This window comes from Protomyctophum parallelum, assembly GCF_964188405.1.
Source record: "Protomyctophum parallelum genome assembly, chromosome: 6".
Lineage (NCBI taxonomy): Eukaryota > Metazoa > Chordata > Actinopteri > Myctophiformes > Myctophidae > Protomyctophum > Protomyctophum parallelum.
In genome coordinates, this window is record NC_139701.1 from 4032704 (window position 1) to 4047627 (window position 14924).

The window sequence follows — 14924 nt, forward strand, 5'->3', positions numbered from 1 at the left end:
GGTTCTGGACAACCATGGGTCCGACCCACTCGACACCGGGCACTGCACTCCCTGTGGTATAGTGTGGAATGTGCGTGACGAATTTGAAGTCGTTGGGACGAACGGTTCTCGAGTTACATGGATTACAGACGTACGTACTCACACACAGAGACTGGGTGATATTTATAGATATACAGTAGATAATGCTTCATATGTACATTGTAGATGATTGTCATTTGCCAGTATACAGTATATGTTCAATTCCTTGCCGACCTGATTCCTTGTCTCTGTCAAATAAAGGCAAAAAAATCATACTTGTGTGAACTGAGCGGAGCATTATAGTTACTGTACTGTACTGTGCTCTATACTGTATTGTAGTGTACTGTGCTCTCTACTGTACTTAGATTATTTTTGGAAAAAATCTTTGAGAAATGACAGACTTACCGTGGGGGGGTCCTTATGGGGTCCCCTGAACATCGAGACCCCCAGGAACGCGCCCAGGGTGAAGCCCGGTTCTGGTGAGGCGCCCGTCACTTTAACCCTGGGTTACAGGCAGCAATGGGTAAAACGCTCCCGAAAGAATTTGAGTCTCTGTGACACATCTATAGGGCCGCAATTTGCATTCAAAGATTTTCCTAGAAGCTTTGTCATTGGTCAATTTGCTTGTCTACTTCCTTGGTTAGTCCAAGGTCTGTCTAAAGAGGACGGGACGCGAAGACCGCAAGGGCGCCGCCATGTTGCTCACATGGTGCTCCATGGAAGGAAAGAAACATGCGCAGTTGAGACCAAGGAAGCTGAACGCGTCGCCCGTACGACGCCATGTTGTCTTCGCGACTCGTCCTCTTTAGACAGTCCTTGGGTTAGTCCAATTAATTAAATAAGGTTAGGAAGCGAAGACCGTACGGTGGACTCCATGTTGCTCCATGGAAGGAAAGAAACATGTGCAATTGAGACCAAGGAAGGTCTGAACGCGGAAGTGTTGGCTGCATATAGCCCAGGGCCATTGCGCATGTTTCTTTCCTTCCATGGAGCAACATGGAGTCCACCGTACGGGAGTCCCCTTAATTTGGGGATTTAGTATTGTGTGAGAGGTGTGGCCCCGTAAAATTTGTTATCTTGTGCCACAGCCTAAGTCCCTAAAACACCTCCATTACCCCTTACATTATGCATAGGTGGGTTTGGGCGTTACAATGATTAAACCAATCACCATGCCACCTGCCATTGCCTTTAAGAGATCCATTACCCATTTAACATTATGCCCAGTGATTTACAGTATGGCCCATGCATGGCCATGGAAGAACGACACACGTTGCTGCCTTGAATTATAGCCTATTTATATTTGATACAGAGGCCGGGTTGTTTTGTGTTCAGTAGCTCCAACACAGCCTCACTCGTGCAAATCTAATAACTTCCTTGACTAGACAATTAAACACAATAAGCACAAGGAATTGACACTGCTGATTATAGTAAAATTCCAATCACAGAGATTTGTGGAGAATTAAGACAGAACGAGACCTCTGAGCTGTGAATATTGTGCAACATGATTCAAGCCGAGGCAGCTCCAACTCAGGTCTCACCGTCTCAGTGTCAGCAGCGCATTCTTTTATCAAACAGAATTTGCATTATGGGTGGTTTGAAGAGGCACTTTCCATTGTCCTAAACCTGTGTGCATAAGATAGCAGATATAGGGAAAGTGCATCAACACGCCTACAGACACACCTCCACCCGCAAATATAGGAGTCGGCAAAATGAATAGTGGTTTATGTGGCCGCAAGATAACGTTTACACATAGTAGAAGCCCCTAAATGCGTAATTCACGGAAAATGTTTATTACTTGAGGATAAAGCATGGCATAAGATGGAGCCCTAAATGTTTTTGGGGAATGTTTTACTCAATGCTGGCTCTCTGAATACAAAAAAGAAAGAAAAAAATCATTACAATTTTGACATATTATTGCTTATAGCTATGTTTATTGTGGCTGCCTTTATTTTATATTTTTTAAGGAGGGACAGACAGTAGTCTGACAGGAAATGGGGCGAGAGATGGGGGGATGACATGCAGTATAAAGGCCGTCGGGATCGGGAGTCGAACCCGCGGCACACTGCCAGACTGGATTACCAGCCACGGTGCCTGGACCATTGAGCCATGGCCCAGGCCGCTTATAGCTATTAAAAAAAAAAAAAAAAAAAAAAAGATTTCAAACATTTTCTAAATTTGTAAAACAAAAAAACATAAATTGTGAAGAGTTGTGAGCTTGCAGATTGGCAATTTTTTACTATTCGTCGTCTGATTAAATATTTAGGGCGTAAGTTGTTTGCAACATATGAGAGTGGGTCTGAGTCAAGCTGACCACTGTCTCCACCAGGATAATAGCGATTGTGATGTTTGGACAATATATATATATATATATATACTCCTATACTATAATACTTTATATTACTCCTACACATTTTGTCCAAACATCACAATCGCTATTATCCTGGTGGAGACCTTTTTCTAGTTTGACTTGGTTTTTAATACTGTTACAGTAACAGTATTATGTCCCTCATTACTCCAGGGAAGGCCATTTTGACTTAATGAATAAAAACAAGTGTTTTCAAAACATGTCAAAAATAGAAGATTTACAGTAAAGCGTTCTTGTAGATATCTTTCCATTTGTTGTCCAACAAGGTTTACAGGTTTGAAGTTGTTAACAAATATTCTCTATGGATATTAGATATTCATGACATGTATGTGGTACTATTTCACAATATCCAATAGTACGGAGTGCCTGAGTCAAGCTGACCGCTGTTACGTTTCAAAACCAGGTCAAATGATTTTGGCACGTTTTTAGGAGGGATAGTTTGACCAGATTAGCAAAGCCAAATGCAAGGCTTTAAGGAAAGCTTTAAATATGTGTCCTATTATGTGTTCTTGTTTTTTTCTTGTTTTTATTTGATGTTTCAGGAATTATGTCAAGTCAAGTCACCTACATTTCTATAGATCATTTAAAAACAGCAGAAGTTGACCCAAAGTGCTTTTTCATTTAAAAATCCTAAAAACCTAAAAAAAAAGAAAAAGAAAAAAGAATACAGCATAGTAAAAAGAAACATAAAAGCTATACCTCATACAAATACAATACAACATCAAAAGGAACATAAGAGCAGTACAATTTACACAGAGGTGTTAAAAACATTCATGACTAGATTATGTGTGAAATAAAGTTGAATGATCTATTTTGATAATAACAGTAAACATTGCAATTCAGTATAACTCACCTGCATGCCCCTTTGCCATGAACGTTTATTACGAATTGATTATATTATTTATTATATATTAAATAGTTTATAGGATCAATATATTGGTAAATATAAAGTAAACTAATACTATAACCCATCCAGATAGGAGTATCTTCTTCATATTTATGACACATTTTGTTATTTTCACCAACAGTATATGTGAATAGGTAACAAAATGTTATAGTTATCGCCATGAAACTTCCCCAGTTGATTACTTGCACGAAGATAATGATTTATTTTATTTTACAAGTTTTCTGAAATTGTACATTTAAATATCTAAATTAGGCACTATATAGGAAAATATGAAACAGCTGCTACCTTTGCCTAAAAAAATGGCAACTAAAAAATACGGGGAAGCAGCTTTTTGCTTCTACGGGCCGTCGGCATGGAACAAGCTCCCTCTGTACCTTCGTCAGGCAGCCTCTATAGACATTTTTAAAGCTCAGCTCAAGACCCACTTCTACAACATTGCTTTTAATTGATCTTTTAGTTGTTTTTATTTTAGTTTTTGTTATTCATGTCCTCACTGTATTGCATTACTGTCGTTGCCTTGCTTTTCTTTTATTCTCCATTGTTCTGTAAAGCACTTTGAGCTGCATTTCATGTCATGAAAGGTGCTATACAAATAAAGTTTTATTATTATTTATTATTACTGTGGAAGGGTTATCGTATGTTAATTTACTTATATTGACCCAGTATAAAGAAATTAATATAGATATGGTTTTGCCAACTTAATTAAAGTTCCAATTTTGGAGCTCTAGCTCCAAACTAACAGGTGGAAAAGGGGCCCCAGTGAGGAACGGTCTTTGCCCAGAGAACGTGTCCACTAAAAGTTCAATGACAGGTCAAATCACTTCACGGCACACAATAATAGGACAGGTTAACCTGACCGGTGGATCCACCTGTACGCTAACTTTGGACTTAACAAACAATCATTTGTCATTACAAGACAGTATATAAGAGGGGGTATGGGACTCTCATCCTCACATCCTCCTCATCCTCTCCCAATCATGAGAGTGGTTGTCCTCGCCCTGACTGTAGCCCTTGTGGGTAAGTATAATTTGAGTCCGCTTTTCTTAATAATAGCTCAGATTTATATATTTTCTAAGTACTCAAAGTCGCTTTACAGATAATTGGAAGGAACCAACTTTATTGAAAAAATAAATAAAAGACAAGTGCTAGATTAAAATAATAGACCTTAACCACTATATCCATGCACTTATTTTAGAAATTGTTTTAATAGGGCTTAGGAAAATATATTTTTAAAGCACCTTTTTGAAAATGATGTATTCTAATATATATACTATCATCATTTACAGCTTGTCAAAACTTGGGTAAGTCAACACTTTATCAAATGGTTTAAAAATGACACCAAACATCCCAATTGAATTCAAAATTTAAAAAAAGAATATAATCATTTGAACTAACCTAATCATGAAGCAATTATTTGAACTAATATTAACATTGATAAAAAAAAAAGAGATGTCAATGTCAATGTCAATCTCATTCAGTTAATTTATTCCCACAGCCCCCGAGATTCCTCGCCCCATGACCCAGGCATACGCGTATGAGGCAGTGATCATGGAAGGTGTGCCCGAGGCGGCATACCTTGCACCTTTATTCCTGGCAAAAGCTGGTGTAAAAGTCAGAAGCAAAATTCATCTCACTGCAATGGGCAATGGCATGATCTTCATGAAGGTACTGCACGAGCAAGCATGTCTCACGTGACAGCGTCACACACTGACATAATGCACTTATCATCACCCTGTGTCTGGAAGAAACCTTGTATCGTCATATTTTAATATTTTATACGTTTTCTTTTTTTTTCATAAATTTAATGCTCAATTTTATACTTGGCAAATAGCAAAGATAACCAAGATCCGCAAGTTCACAATGTGCCGCGTTGCGATGCGTTGTGAGCTTATAGATCTGTTTTTTGGAAACATTTCAACTAGATTTATAATGACATGCCCACAATAGTAATGCCAGGTTGTAAGTGGTTGGATGTGTCTGTGTGGTTTTCAAAAGAAATTAACCAAAGAAAAGTATTAGATCTAATTTGGAACACATGTCATCTTTTTCTCACTTCCTGAAAAGTAACTGCTTTGAACATAGGTTTCCACAGGTTAAGAATGTAAAACAAATTACTTAATTAATGACTCTCTCCCATATGCAGCTTGTAAACCCAGAGCTCTTCGAGTTTGCTGGTGTCGAGGGCAAGGACAGTTTTGTTCCAGCGGCAAAACTCACTGCCGCCCTTGCTGCTCAACTCATGACTCCCATCAAGTTTGAGTATGCGAATGGTCTTGTGGGTAAGGTGTTTGCCCCAGCTAGTGTCTCCGCTACTGTGTTGAATATCTTCAGAGGAATCCTGAACGTCCTTCATGTTAACGTCAAGAGCACTCAGAATGTCTATGAGTTGATGGAGGAGGTAGGAATGAACTGTACATTTCTGTATTTTGTACATCATAATACATTATGATAATAGTTTAGCTCTTAGGTGTACTTTGCAGTGTCGCTCGCTACAGCCCTGGAAATGGGGGGCTGTAAAGTCCTTTGATACCCATATCTGTGATTACGGGCTATGCAGATAAACTTGACTTGAATTATATTCTATTACATATTTAAATGTATATTCATATTTAATTTATCTAGGATGGAATTCATGGTGTGTGCAAGACCCACTACATAATCAATGAGGACATAAAGGCTGAACGCATCCATCTGACCAAAACCAGGGATCTGAACAACTGCCAGCGACCCATCGTTAAGGACATTGGTTTGGCTTACATGGATAAATGTGTTGAGTGTCAAGCGGTAAGACCAATTTATTTTTCTGCCGGATACCGCAAGATATATTACTGTCAGTTCAACAGCATAACCTTAACCATGTGTTATGTCTGCACAGATCACAAAGAACTTGAGGGGAGCAGTATCCTATGAGTATAACATGAAGCCAGAAGCTACTGGTGCCCTGATCATGGAGGCAAAGGTCACTGAAGTACATTCGTTTTCTCCATTCAATGAGATGGACGGAGCTGTTCAGATGATGGCCAAGTATGTTGCAGGACTTTTAACAAAATGGCAATGGACTAAACATATCAAATATGCTAAAACAATTTTGAATTGCACAGACAAACGCTGAACTTCATTGGGGTTGAGAAAGTGCCAATCGAGCCAGCTGCGGCGGAGTATATTCATCGTGGATCCGTGTTTTATGAGTTTGCTACTGAGCTTCTCCAGACACCCATTCAGCTCGTCAAGATCACAGACCCAGAGAGACAGGTAGAGTGCCGTCATCTTTACATGTATTGTTTTGCTACCTATTGCTAGCTTTATGGCTTTATGACACCATAAATTATGACTCGTGTCTTCTTGTCTTCTCTAGGCTGTGGAGGTCCTAACTCACCTGGTTAGATACAATACGGTTCAGGTCCATCATGACGCTCCTCTGAAATTTGTGGAGCTTGTTCAGATAATGCGTGAGCTCAATATAGCGCAAATTGAGGCCATCTGGGCTCAGCACAAGTTGAGACCAACCTACAGGTAAGAAAGCACTGACAAACTGTATAAAGTGTAATATATCTGCTGAGCTACAATGCCGTTTACAAATACCCCCTATCCATTTAAAACCAAACAAAAAAGGTATTTGATATTAATTACAACAAATAACTAAATAATCTATATGTCTCTGTGCCTAAAACTATTATGCTGTTTAATTAGCAACAATTTCTATGATTTTCTTTTCTTTAATAAAGCTGTAAAATATATATTTCCTCTGGTCTAGGCGTTGGATCCTGGATACAATCCCTGCTATTGGTACACCAATGGCACTGAGATTCATCGAGGCAAAGTTGGATGAAAATGAAATCACTCTTGCTGAAGCTTTCCCTGCCCTGTTGTTATCGGTGCACATGGTGACAGCTGACCTGGTCTCCATCCCAATGTTTGAGGTAGGCTCTCGGTAACCTCTTAAAGAGAAAAACGTTTTATGCTCTCAATGTAGCGTGGTGTTTATGTATGGACGTCTAGGACTCTATAGGTAATGATTGAGTTATTTATTATGCTTTATGGCATGTTTTTCATTTTGGTTTCTTCTCTTATTTTCACTTAAATGTATAAAGAAATGCAGGAACATTGTTAAGAAAGGTGTAATACCAACAGATATTATTATTATTATTAATAATAATAATAATAATAATAATAATAATAATAATAATAATAATAATAATAATAATAATATTAGCCTACATTTATCTGAAACTATGTGGACTCCTTGGTCTCAATTGTCCTTTCCTATACCCACAGAGACTGGCTTTCAGCGCAAAGGTTCAGGGACAGCCAATCATGCGCGAGGCTGCTATGCTCGGTTATGGAACAATGGTGGCCAAGTACTGTGCTGAGGTGCCCACCTGCTCTGCAGATCTTGTAAAAGTAAGAAATAGTATTTGTCATAATCACATTTTACATAACTAGTGGCCAATGGATTGGAGGATTTAAATGAACTGTCAACTCTCCACAGCCAATCATCAACCGCGCAGCCGCGGCTATTGCCAAGAAGGAAATAGAAGAAGTTGTCCTGCTGCTGAAAGTACTTGCCAATGCTGGCCATCCCGCTAGCCTTAAAACCATCACAAAGCTCCTACCCGGGTTCGGAGGTGCTGCCCCTGTTCTGCACCAGAGAGTTCAAGTTGAGGCTGTCCTGGCCCTGAGGAACATCGCTAAAAGGGCACCTGCACTGGTGGGTATTAAATCTCATTTAAATAGATGATGTATTTATTTTGTATTCATATTCTAACTGCATTTTTTTTGCCATAATCTGTTCTCTGGATGAATTAGGTCCAGGATTTGGCTGTTCAGATCTTCATGGACAGGGCTCACACTGCAGAGCTGCGTATGCTTGCATGCATTGTGCTGTTTGAGACCCGGCCACCAGTGGGTCTGGTGTCTTCCATAGCTAACATTCTGAGATCAGAGTCCAACCTCCAGGTGGCCAGCTTCACCTATTCTCACATGAAGTCCCTGACCCGAAGCACCGCCCCCGACTTCGCTAAAGTGTAGGAGATGTGACATTTCTACATTGTATTTGAAGCCTAAGGCTGGGCGATATGGGGAAGAAAATGTATACAACAAAACTATTTATTTCGCCAAATACCTTAATAACCGACGATCATAGCGCAATGTGACGATAATAAAAATAGAGCATAAGTAGCAGTAATACAAGCTCAGCATCGTTTGTGAGCTTGTCGTTTGGCTATTTTTGCTATTAACGTTTTTAAGCATCATGCATGAAATATGGCTTAAGTGACTAAAACCAGGAAAAGACTAAATATTTTACAATATCCTAAATACCAGACGATATTTGATCGATATTTGATCAATATATCAATAGGCCTACCGGTATATCAATATATTTGCCAGACCAAATTGGAGATTCATTAAAGTGTATTTTTTTAAATGCTACACAGTATACTGTATATAGTTTATAATCTTACTTACCCTTGGGCCTTTCCTTTCAGTGCTGCTGCCTGCAACATAGCCATGAGGATCATCGGTGGTCACCAACTGTCTAGATTGAGCTTCCGTTTCAGCAGAGCCATCTACGTCGATGCCTATTACAGTGAGTGACAATTCATGCTAATTACGTGAAAAAGTAGAGCGATTAATCTACAAAGCCAAAGTGCAGCAACTACATTTTTTTTTACTATTTATTCATCTCAAAGGTCAGCCTTCATGATTTGGGGGGATGAACAATTACCTAATCAAGTGTAATATCACTTGCATACCCATAACACAGCTGACCCAAACACGTTACCGTTGATGAAATGTAAATGTACTTGACTTGTTACAGATCCTTTGACGATGGGTGCTGCCGCCAGTGCCTTTTACATTAACGAAGCTGCGAGCATTTTGCCTAAAGCTGTTGTAGCAAAGGTCCGAACTTACTTGATTGGAGCTGCTACTGACGCCGTTGAGGTAGGCTAATGAGCTTGGTCAAAGCATAAGAAATCACAAAAAGATGGATGGAAATGAATGAATTCATGTTAATGAGCATTGTCCATTTCTCTCTAAGGTTGGAGTAAGAACCGAGGGTATTCAGGAGGCCCTTCTGAAGGTCCCCGTGTCTGAGAATGCTGATAATTTAACCAAGATGAGGCGGGCCATCAAAGCTGTATGTGTCCCTTCCTGAACTGTAAATTATCATGATTGTGGAAAAAACATCTGTCAAAATGTACCATTGTTTCTCTTTTACAAGCTGGCTAATTGGAGGGCCTATCCTGCAAGCGCACCACTGGCTTCAATGTATGTGAAGATTTTCGGCCAGGAAATTGCCTTTGCCAGCCTTGACAAGAGAGTTGTTGCGGAGTTAATTGCGGTATGTTCTGTAGCACAATTTATCATCATAACTTTCCAGCTCCATGTAATCATTACCATGCAATGAAACAAGAACTTGGCATAAAGAAATTTGCTTACCAACAGCTTGTCACCGGAAAGTCTGCTCAAGAATATGGAATGAGTGCTTTGAGGCTCCTCATAGCAGGGGTCTCTCGCCAGTATACCAAGCCACTCCTAATTGCAGAGGTGAGACGCATCTTGCCCACTGCAGTAGGTTTGCCTATGGAGCTCAGTCTGTACACTGCTGCTGTGGCTGCTGCGTCTGTTCATGGTAGGTGCAAAGTCATGCAATTCATTAGTAATAACTTGTACTTGCATTCTTACTTAATTAATAACATATCCTTGCATCTTAGAACCATATCAAAGCCAATATCTTGTGTTTATAGTTAAGGCCATCATGAGACCAGCACTTGACCTCGACAACTTCCACATTAGACAACTGCTGAAGACTGACATTAGAATTGAGGCTGACCTTCAACCAAGGTAGTCCCGTTCAAACGAATATTTCACGTGTATTTGTCATCGCTTTTAGAAATCAGATACTAAACTAAAGTTGCCCTTTTCTCCAGTGTTCGTGTCCATACCTTTGCTGTGATGGGAGTCAACACTGCTTTTATCCAGGCTGCTCTGATGGCAAGGACTAAGGTCCACATGATTGTCCCTCTAAATATTGCAGTAATGCTTGACATTGCAGAAGGCAACTTTAAGATTGAAGCCGACCCTGTTCCCGCTCTTGAACATATTGCAGCAGTTAGGTAAAACCTGTCTTTTGCAATTAAATACTAATTATACATATTTGGCATTACAAATCATAGTTAACTTGTTAATACAAATTAATTTAAAACCCATTTCATACTGTATATCAAGCATGTCCACTAAAGCAATTTATGTCATGAACGTTTTGATGGCTAATTCATTGGCCTTCAAAACAAAGTATATTGTTAACTTGGCTTGAACATCAGCACAACATACATAGTCTACCTATAATTTTTTAATTAGAATGAGGATTACACAATGCATGAATAACAGACTTTGCTAAATTGATCTTCTCTGATCACGGGCAGCTATGAGACATTTGCTGTTGTAAGGAATGTGGAGGATGTTCCTGCCGAAATAAACGTCCCAATGATTCCAGCCATCTCAAGAGAGCTCATGTCTACGTCTGCTGCCTCTAGAAGCTTGGTGGGCTGACTTTAAATGACTTTCTCACTCACTATACCACCATGAAGAGAAATATGGATTTTTACAGGTCATTATTTTATGCTCTTTTAATTTTCTGTTTCAGGGAGTATCTTCTGAGCTAATTGATGATGATTTGAAGCACATTATCAAGGGTCTTATTGAAGAGGAATTCTGTGCCAAGAGCATGACTTTTGGATTGAAGGCATGCCTTGAGGTTGTCTCAGAGAGTCTAGACTTCCTCAATCCCTCCGCTCTATACAAACTAATCGGAAGGAATTCCATTGCACTTGTTGTGAAAGCAGGCAAGAACTACAGTACACATGCAAAACATGTAGTCACACTCAAACTACACTTTATTTAGAGAAGAAACATGATTTATATGAGCAATATATTATGTCTATTTTTAGTTGAAGGCGAATACATCGAGAGATGGGAGATGGAGGTTCAGATTGGACCAAAGGCTGCAGCGAAGATCATTAAACAGGTCAACATGAGCGAAGAGGACTTGGCTGCCCCCCAGCTTAGACCAGTCGTGCATAAACTCAAGAAAATCCTGATTCCTGGTCTGAATGCCACCATGGGGTCTTCCAGCTCCAGCAGCTCCAGCAGGAGCTCTGCTAAAGTTAGCAGCAGCAGCAGCAGCAGCAGCTCTTCTAGCTCCAGTTCTCGTCGTTCCACGGTAAAGCACCACGGTCCATTGTACCACTTTGATTTTATGAATAACAAGAGCATGTTCTCCTTCAACACATTGAACTTCATTCCAAACAGGTTGCAGCAAAGGGCCCACGTTTCCAGAAAAACCACAAGGTAGGAATTACATGACATTTGGAGGATTATTCTTCTTTCAACACGTGAAAACTTCAGTTGTGCAGTGAACATTTCTCCTTCCAATTTTATGTACAGAATATCGCATCTAAGGCCACCTCCCAGGCCAGAGTGAGCAGAAGCAGCGCTTCAAGCATTCAGGCCTTGTACAATAAGGTGAGGCTTATTTTACATAACATTTCATTAGGACACTTATAACTCATAATCAGTCTGTGGCTAAACAAACAGTTTTATTTTTTTCCTTCCTTATCCTTAGCGGCGTAGTGCTTTCGATCCCATTGTGACAGTTCTCATCCGTGCTGTGAAAACAGACCACAGTGTTCAAGGATTACAAATCATTGCTTATTTGGATAAGACCTTTGATGTTCTGAAGATCGTTGTGGTACCTTTGTCTGCTGCTGAACAATGGATGATCTGTGCTACTGGTATGGTGCTCAGCAGGCACCTAGCTACTGTAAGAAACCATATTCAATGTTACCTGAACAGTTCAATAATCTATCTATAGATTAAAAAAAAAATCCTAAACACTTCCTTTGTTCTGCTCAAAGGCCAAATTGGCCTGGGGAGGAGTGCGATGTGGAGAGTTTAATACCGTGATCACAGCGGAGACCGGTCTGGTTGGTCCAAACCCTGCATTCCGTCTAAGAGTGAACTGGATTGACCTGCCAAGGGCTTTGAAGCACTACATCAGGATGTATGTCTTTTCATATTTCTGTAATATTACTTGTTTGTTGCTTTAGGCAAGTTTGACACCGTTTCACATAGTGTATGCTCTATGTATTGCCACCACAAAATAATGTATTGGTAAATATATATTTTGCCTAATCGTCCTCTAAATAATGCTCTCACATATTTCCCAATAGTGTGAGACAATATGTCCCTGCCCTTGATGTGGTTGGGCTGATTGCAGAGAAGGCAGCAAACACTAAGAAGCAGGTTTCTGTAACCGTGGTTGCAACATCTGGAAAGACTTTGGATGTTATTGTCAAAACACCAACGGTATTGGGATATTATTTTACCCTACTTGATTTTATGAATAACGAAACATTGTTGTATTCATAACAACAATTAAAGGAGCAAAAGAGGAAAACATTGAGATTTGGTCTGGTATTGCAGATTTGGTTAAGGGCATGGTTTAATCATTATTATTATTATCATTATTTATTTATTTTTTGTTTCCATTGCACAGTAGTAGGAGTAATTACATTTTGTGGCATCTTTGGTCTCGGGGGGAGGGGTGGGTGGGATTGTTTGTTTTTGTTTTTGTGTTCCTTGCTTTTGCTGTTATGTGTTGTTTTATATGTGTTTTGTTTTCTTTAAGTCATTCATGTTGTTAACGTGTATTATTGTGATTTTTGTCTTAAAATAAAAAACATTTGATAACAAAAAAAAAACAATTAAAGGAGAAGTAGATAGTAATTCTCCTTGTATGCACCTGCTTCATTGATGATTATTGTATTAATTGCAGAGGATAATTGAGAAGGCTATCCTTCTCCCCGTTGTCCTGCCACTGGATGAAGTAACCGGTCTGACACCCTTTGAAGACAATATTGTAGACAAAGTCCAGTACTTGTTGGCCAGTAATACTGCAGGTAAAACTATCAGCTGATACAACTGCAAAAACATGTTTAAATAATGTAAATGTTTTAACAATATTTTCATCTTGCTTTCAGCTCAGTGCAGCATGGTCAGAGACACACTGACAACATTCAACAACAAGACAATTACAAATCAGATGCCTGTGTCTTGCTACCAAGTTTTGGCTCAGGATTGCACTGACGAAATGAAGTTCATGGTTCTGTTGAAGCAAGATAATGCGTTGGCACGCAAACACATCAATGTCAAAATCGCTGACATGTAAGTACTCAACAGGAAATGTGTTCATTTGTTCAATACATAACGGTGCTAGTTGCTGATGCTGACCATAACTTTCACTTCTAGTGACGTTGACTTGTTTCGCACGGAAGGCAACATTGTGGTAAAGGTTAATGGATTGGAAATTCCCATCGTAAACCTTCCTTACCAACACCCTGCAGGTAGGCCATGTAAATGAAACTGGGTCTAATGCTTCCTCCTACAACCATTTTAGTTGCTGTTTATTACAATGTGCCAATACTAATTTGTTATATTTGAAAATATACTTGGCAAAATAAAGAATCTTGATTCTGATTACCTGATTATCTGGATTATCTAAAGATGATATTGTTTCTGAAGTAGCCTACCATCTCAAATTGTTTCATCTATGCTCTACCAAAAGGTGCAATCCATATCAAAAAGAGAGGTGAAGGTGTCGCTATTTTCGCTCCCAAGTATGGTCTCCCTGAAGTCTACTACGATATGGACATGTGGAAGGTGAATATCAATCATTTTGGGAGTCAATTTTAATTGCACCAAACTACCAAAGCTGGCATATTCAATTAAATGAGTAACTGATCTGTTATTCCTTTTTACCTGTATCATCAGATTAAAGTCGTTGACTGGATGAAGGGACAGACCTGTGGAGTCTGTGGTAAGGCTGATGGAGAAGTCAGACAGGAGTACCGTACCCCTAGTGGACGCCTGACCAAGAACTCAGTTAGCCATGCCCATTCCTGGGTGTTGCCTGCCGAGAGCTGCGCTGATACCACTGGTAAGAGCAGGGGTTTAGTTGTAATCGACTGTCAATGGCAGGAAGATTCCAAGCAAATATAAGTGCACATATTACTTGGCTCTTTTACAGCCATCAACATAGCTTTTAATTTAATTATTCATACCTCTCCATTCCAGAATGTCGTCTGAGACACGAGTCCGTGACAATGGAGATGGTGGTCCGTGACCAGACGTCCAGCTGCTACTCTGTTGAGCCTGTGCTTCGTTGTCTGCCCGGCTGCTCCCCAATCAGAACCACTCCCGTCACTGTGGGCTTCCACTGCGTGGCTAAAGCTAAAACCCCTGCAAAACGTACCCACATTCTCCAAATTCTATATTCACTGCAATGTAGAAATACTGTTACAAGTCAAATTCAAATGTACTTGAGTTAAAGTACAAAAGTATTGGTATTGGTAGGTTGCTAACTGTGTCTCTTTGCCCCTCTGCAGAACAATTGGCCCCTCCGACCGACGTCTATGAGCAGAGTGAGGACCTGAGGGAGACCACGGACGCTCATGTCGCCTGTAGCTGCTCGGCTCAGTGTGCTTAGAGCAGCTGTCGCAGTGGAGTGGACTGGGAAACATTTCAACTTGTAAATGTCAATAGTAGATCTGAAATTTTAAATGCCAGTACTTA

At 39.8% G+C, this 14924-nt stretch overlaps 1 protein-coding gene across 1 annotated transcript; it reads left to right on the forward strand.

Annotated features, from left to right (window-relative positions):
• Window positions 1-4267: 4267 nt before the first annotated feature.
• Window positions 4268-14838, forward strand: LOC310860868 (vitellogenin-like; the record flags this gene model as incomplete). The annotated part of the gene is made up of 29 exons (XM_083768057.1): window positions 4268-4307; window positions 4786-4955; window positions 5434-5688; window positions 5913-6074; window positions 6166-6314; window positions 6392-6542; window positions 6646-6803; window positions 7045-7210; window positions 7566-7691; window positions 7780-7998; window positions 8097-8314; window positions 8777-8877; window positions 9109-9233; window positions 9331-9429; window positions 9738-9924; window positions 10040-10136; window positions 10223-10286; window positions 10939-11137; window positions 11243-11514; window positions 11604-11642; window positions 11739-11816; window positions 12209-12354; window positions 12524-12659; window positions 13129-13252; window positions 13334-13517; window positions 13602-13668; window positions 14124-14289; window positions 14427-14600; window positions 14738-14838. The coding sequence occupies 29 exons, from the start codon at window positions 4268-4270 to the stop codon at window positions 14836-14838; spliced, it is 4173 nt and encodes a 1390-aa protein (XP_083624183.1).
• Window positions 14839-14924: the final 86 nt, after the last annotated feature.